Source organism: Coregonus lavaretus, assembly GCF_964263955.1.
Source record: "Coregonus lavaretus genome assembly, chromosome: 24".
Lineage (NCBI taxonomy): Eukaryota > Metazoa > Chordata > Actinopteri > Salmoniformes > Salmonidae > Coregonus > Coregonus lavaretus.
In genome coordinates this window covers 33,217,603-33,222,752 of record NC_140011.1, presented here as the reverse complement: position 1 = coordinate 33,222,752, position 5,150 = coordinate 33,217,603, and the positions used below count along the sequence as shown (strand labels likewise).

The 5,150-nt window shown below is 49.5% G+C and overlaps 1 protein-coding gene across 1 annotated transcript; it reads right to left on the bottom strand.

Annotated features, from left to right (window-relative positions):
- Positions 1-758: 758 nt before the first annotated feature.
- On the bottom strand, positions 759-4,834 carry LOC311099601 (dual specificity protein phosphatase 10-like; the record flags this gene model as incomplete). Its single annotated transcript, XM_084140313.1, has 3 exons — positions 759-1,024; positions 1,399-1,704; positions 3,850-4,834. The coding sequence occupies 3 exons, from the start codon at positions 4,832-4,834 to the stop codon at positions 759-761; spliced, it is 1,557 nt and encodes a 518-aa protein (XP_083996439.1).
- Positions 4,835-5,150: the final 316 nt, after the last annotated feature.

Genomic DNA, 5,150 nt, shown 5'->3' with positions numbered 1-5,150 from the left:
GGGGTGTCACTATAGTTGAATGGTGGGGTGTCACTATAGTTGAATGGTGGGGTGTCACTATAGTTGTTTCTGTTCTGGTTCTGCATGCGTTATTGATTTTGTAAATGGCCTTGTGTTAGACCAGGACTAACAGATGGCCTTGTGTTAGACCAGGACTAACAGATGGCCTTGTGTTAGACCAGGACTCATTGCACTTCCTTAACATCTGTAATGCTACAGTATATATCACAAGCATCAATTGAGCCATCTGATTACAGTGGATCCTGGGAGATCATATTTACATTTAAACATTTTAGTCATTTAGCAGACGCTCTTATCCAGAGCGACTTACATGGGCAATTAGGGTTAAGTGCCTTGATCAAGGGCACATCGGCATATTTTTCACAGAGTCGGCTCTGGGATTCTAATCGGCGAACTTTTGGTTACTGGCCCAACGCTCTTAACCGTTAGGCTATCTGCCCCCCTATCTGCCAGATATCTAAGCATTATATAAAAATTGGCAAAATTACATATGGTATTGGATGAGGATCGGGTTGGCCAGAAATGAGCCTATTTATAAAATAACCAATCAAATAATTTCTCCCATAATCTATAAAAGTGCACTATTTCAATCATCAATTCATCATCTATGCCAATCTGTCAATCAGCGTTTCCCTCTTCATCATTCTACCTTTAATTTCTCCTACACAAAACTATGGCTGGCCCAATGCGGGTTTCCTCCAGCCCTCCATTCTGTCCCTCTAATCCGTCTCCCACTCTCAGACCTGGGTCTCCAGGCCGCTGAGTTTGGGGGTCAGGATGCGAGGAGTGACCCCGGAGTTGAGGTCCCTCTCAAACTCCAGTAGCTGACCCATGAAGTTGAGGTTGGGAGACACCACAGGACGACGGCCCCGCACGTACTTGTAGGCATCAGTCATGGTCATGAGGGTGTGCTTCATCAGGTAGGCGATGACGATGGTTGCCGAGCGGGACACGCCCGCTTGACAGTGCACCAACACTCCTCGCCCACTCTGGTGAGCCTCCTCTGTGGATAAAAAGAGGTTGCTATCAGATGCCCGTCAAGGATGATCGCTGGAATTCATCTACTACACAGCTTTTTCTGGATCTGACTCTCCAGTTCTCCCATCTTCCCTTTGATCCATTTATAGCTCCCTAACTGACTTTCCAGTTCTCCCATCTTCCCTTTTGATCCATTTATAGCTCCCCAACTGTCTCTCCAGTCAAAAACGTTGAAATAGGAGATTGAGATCAGAGGAAAAACGTAACATATAAATCATCATGATCCTTACCTTATCTCACTGCTAAAATACTTCAAGCTCAGACAGAGAAAAAGACTGAAAGACAGGAACGGGGATAGAGAGTGCAGTAGAACATGAAGGTAAATACTGTTCAACTCACCAATGAACTCAAACACCTCTTCAAAGTACTGACGCAGGTTCTGCTTGCTATTGTCGGTAGCCGGCAGCCGTTTGTAGCGCACCAGGCAGGAGCCGAGGTGGTAGAGGGGCAGGTGTGTGGTGACGTTGACCACGTAGCCGATGTTGAGACGCATCAGTAGGTCCAGGTCCTGGGCGTCCCTCTCGTTGCCCAGGAAGAGGAAGGGCAGGATGGGGCTGACCACCGCGTTCTCCACGTCAGGGGTCATCCCACTCTCATCTGACAGGGAGGCCGGGAGCGAGGAGGAGAGCGGCAGAGTGAGGTGCACTGGGAGAGCAGATACAGTGAGAGATTGCTGTTAGAAAATACAATTTCATTTGATTTGGATCACTGGCTGACATGCATTCACCCTGAAGCATACAAAAATAGATCAAGCATTGGAGACAGAAAGCGTTATGAAGAGATGTGTGAATGAAGGAGAGGCAATGAAAGTGTACAATTAATCTAATTTATAGTGCTTGTTTGAGCATGAGTATCATTGCTGTTCACTTTACACACGCAGAGCAAAGAAGTACGCAGCTCTGAGGAACTGCTAAAATACTTATATAATTTCATACATATTCTCCTTTCAGGAAGAGGGAAAGGTACAGACATGAAAAGATGTCTGACACTACATTCTTCATTCTATACTGTATGTCATCAACACATCCTGAACTCTTAACGGAGTGGGAGGAGGCTTCAGTTATGTAACTAATAAGAATAGAGAACATATCATAGCTTTTTGGGTCTTCATCATTTAAATGAGAACAGCTTAATCTCCCACTGACAGGGTTCAGTGTCAGTGACCCCATTTCCCTTAGGAAAAAAGAACATAAACTCAGCTATTCTAATCTCCCCCTCTTCTCAGCACTCTTCTCCATTTCTCTCCTCTGTCTTTTTCTCTCTCCAGAGCCTAGGCTATAATTAACAGTCATTCTCCCCGGGTTCCTTTAAAATCCCCAACATGTTAGAATACCGTAACATATAAAGAGAGATAGGCATGGAAAGGCAGGGGATTTAAAAGAAAGAGAAGCAGGGAAAAGGTAGAAGAAAGAGACAGTAATGAGAATAAGAATAGGAGGAAAGAGATTTACAGAAACAAATGGTAATTGCTGCAGTCAGACATGAAAGCTGGTTTCTCCATTGGGGATTTTTTTTTTACTGTAACTATCTAAGTGTCCATAACTTTCTGTCAAAAATGTACAACAGTCCAAAACCAGCAGAAGTACACTATATGTACAAAAGTATGTGGACACCCCTTCAAATTAGTGTATTCGGCTATTTCAGCCACACCCATTGCTGACAGGTGTATAAAATCGAGCACACAGCCATGCAATCTCCATAAACAAACATTGGCAGTAGAATGGCCTTACTGACGAGCTCAGTGACTTCCAACGTGGCACCGTCATAGGATGCCACCTTTCCAACAAGTCAGTTCGTCAAATTTCTGCCCTGCTAGAGCTGCCCCGGTCAACTCTAAGTGCTGTTATTGTGAAGTGGAAACGTCTAGGAGCAACAACGGCTCAGCCGCGAAGTGGTAGGCCACACAAGCTCACAGAACGGGACCGGCGAGTGCTAAAGCGTGTAGCCCATAAAAATCGCCTGTCCTCGGTTGCAACACTCTCTACCGAGTTCCAAACTGCCTTTGGAAGCAACGTCTGCACCAAAACTGTTAATCGGAAGCTTCATAAAATGGGTTTCCATAGCAGAGCAGCTGCATACAAGCCTAAGATCACCATGCGCAATGCCAAGCATCGGCTGGAGTTGTGTAAAGCTCGCCGCCATTGGACTCTGGAGCAGTGGAAATGCGTTCTCTGGAGTGATGAATCACGCTTCACCATCTGGCAGTCCGACGGACAAATCTGGGTTTGGTGGATGCCCGAATGCATAGGACCAACTGTAAAGTTTGGTGGAGGAGCAGTAATGGTCTGGGGATGTTTTTCATGGTTCGGGCTAGGCCCCTTAGTTCCGGTGAGGGGTAATTTTAACTCTACAGCATACAATGATATTCTAGACGATTCTGTTTCAGGATGACAATGCCCCTGTGCACAAAGCGAGGTCCATACAGAAATGGTTTGTTGAGATCAATGTGGAAGAACTTGACTGGCCTGCACAGAGCCCTGACCTCAACTCTATCAAACACCTTTAGGATTAATTGGAATGGCGACTGCAAGCCAGGCCTAATCGCCCAACATTAGTGCCGATCTCACAAATGCTCTTGTGGCTGAATGGAAGCAAGTCCCCGCAGCAATGTTCCAACATCTAGTGGAAAGCCTTCCCAGAAGAGTGGAGGGTGTTATACCAGCAAAGGGGAGGACCAAATCATTCCATGATTTTGGAATGAGATGTTAGACGAGCAGGTGTCCACATACTTTTGGTCATTTAGTATAGACTAAAAGACTTAAACAAAAAAAGAGTGTTGGACATCCTTACCTCTGCCGTTCTCCTCGTCCTGCTCTCTGTTGAGTGAGTTTAGGACCAGGTGGAGGGACTGAGCGGAGGGGAGGGAATGCCGTCCCTCTGCATCTCTCTGTCTGGGTTTGGGTTTGAGGAGAGTGCTGGGAGCTGACGGTGCTGTTGAGAAGGAAGAAGGGGATTGGGGAGAGGGGGAGCGGGGGGAGGGGGTGCGAGGGTATGCCATATCGTCTTCCTGCCCCATGCCATCCACCATCCCTGTCTCCCCACCTTTGTTCCAGAGCCTCTTCAGGGAGTCCCGGCCCGGATCTCGCCCAGACCCAGACCCAGACCCAATGAAATCCAGGACGGCCATCTTGCCTTGCTGAAGCCGGCGGCGGCCAGCGTGGTCTGTTATCTGATTCCGGGTGAACTCCAACAGGTTCCTACAGTCCAGGATGACAGGGCTGGTTCCGTTGCTGCTGTTCTGGTTCTGACCGGCACATGTCTTCCCCACTCCCATCCCGGCACAGCTCTGGTGGTTCTGTTGGGTTTTAGACCTGGTCATCTTCTTCGACAGCTCCTCGGGCCAGATTGTGCGCACACTGTAATCATCATCATCAGCGGGGAATACTCCCATGGGGTGCCCTGCCCCTACACCCCTGCCCAATCCGGGGGGCTTGCCGCTACGGCGGGGGTTGAAGGTCACCACTATAGGGTCGCTGCTACAATAACTGCAGGTAGAGCTGCCACCCTGACTGGCTTTGGGGTTGCAGCCACTCACACAACTCTGTAAGGCTCGCAGCGGGGCTGAGGAGGATAGTGGGGTACAGGGCAGGCATCCCCCCACCAGTTTTTTGCGGAATGCAGCAGGACTCTCAAAGGCGCCAGCCTCCCTGGAGCAGGAGGCACACCGCAGGGGTCTGAGCAAGCCCGTCCGGCAGTCCGACACAGTGCTGTTGGAGGATGAGGTGTTGGTGGTGGAGGCTGTGGACAAACATCCCCCCAGAGTTCTTAAACCCATTGCTGAGCCCCCTCTATGGTTCACCCCTCCAACCCCGTGGCCGTGGGCGCAGGAAAAAGAGGACAATGGACTCCCCCCACCCCCCTGGCAGCCAGCAGAACGTCCCCTGGCCCCCCTGCAGCGGACCAGCTTCCAGCAGCCACAGCTGAAGGGATGGGAGAAGTCGATGGTACAGGTGTGGTCTGGGCTGGGGAAACCTCCACGGGAGGAACAGGGGGAGAAGGGTAGGCCGTGGAGGATCTGAGGGCGATGGTCCCTGCCGCGGGATGGACGGGGCTGGTTGAGGGGTTGCTGGAACGAGGTAGAAGCACAGGGT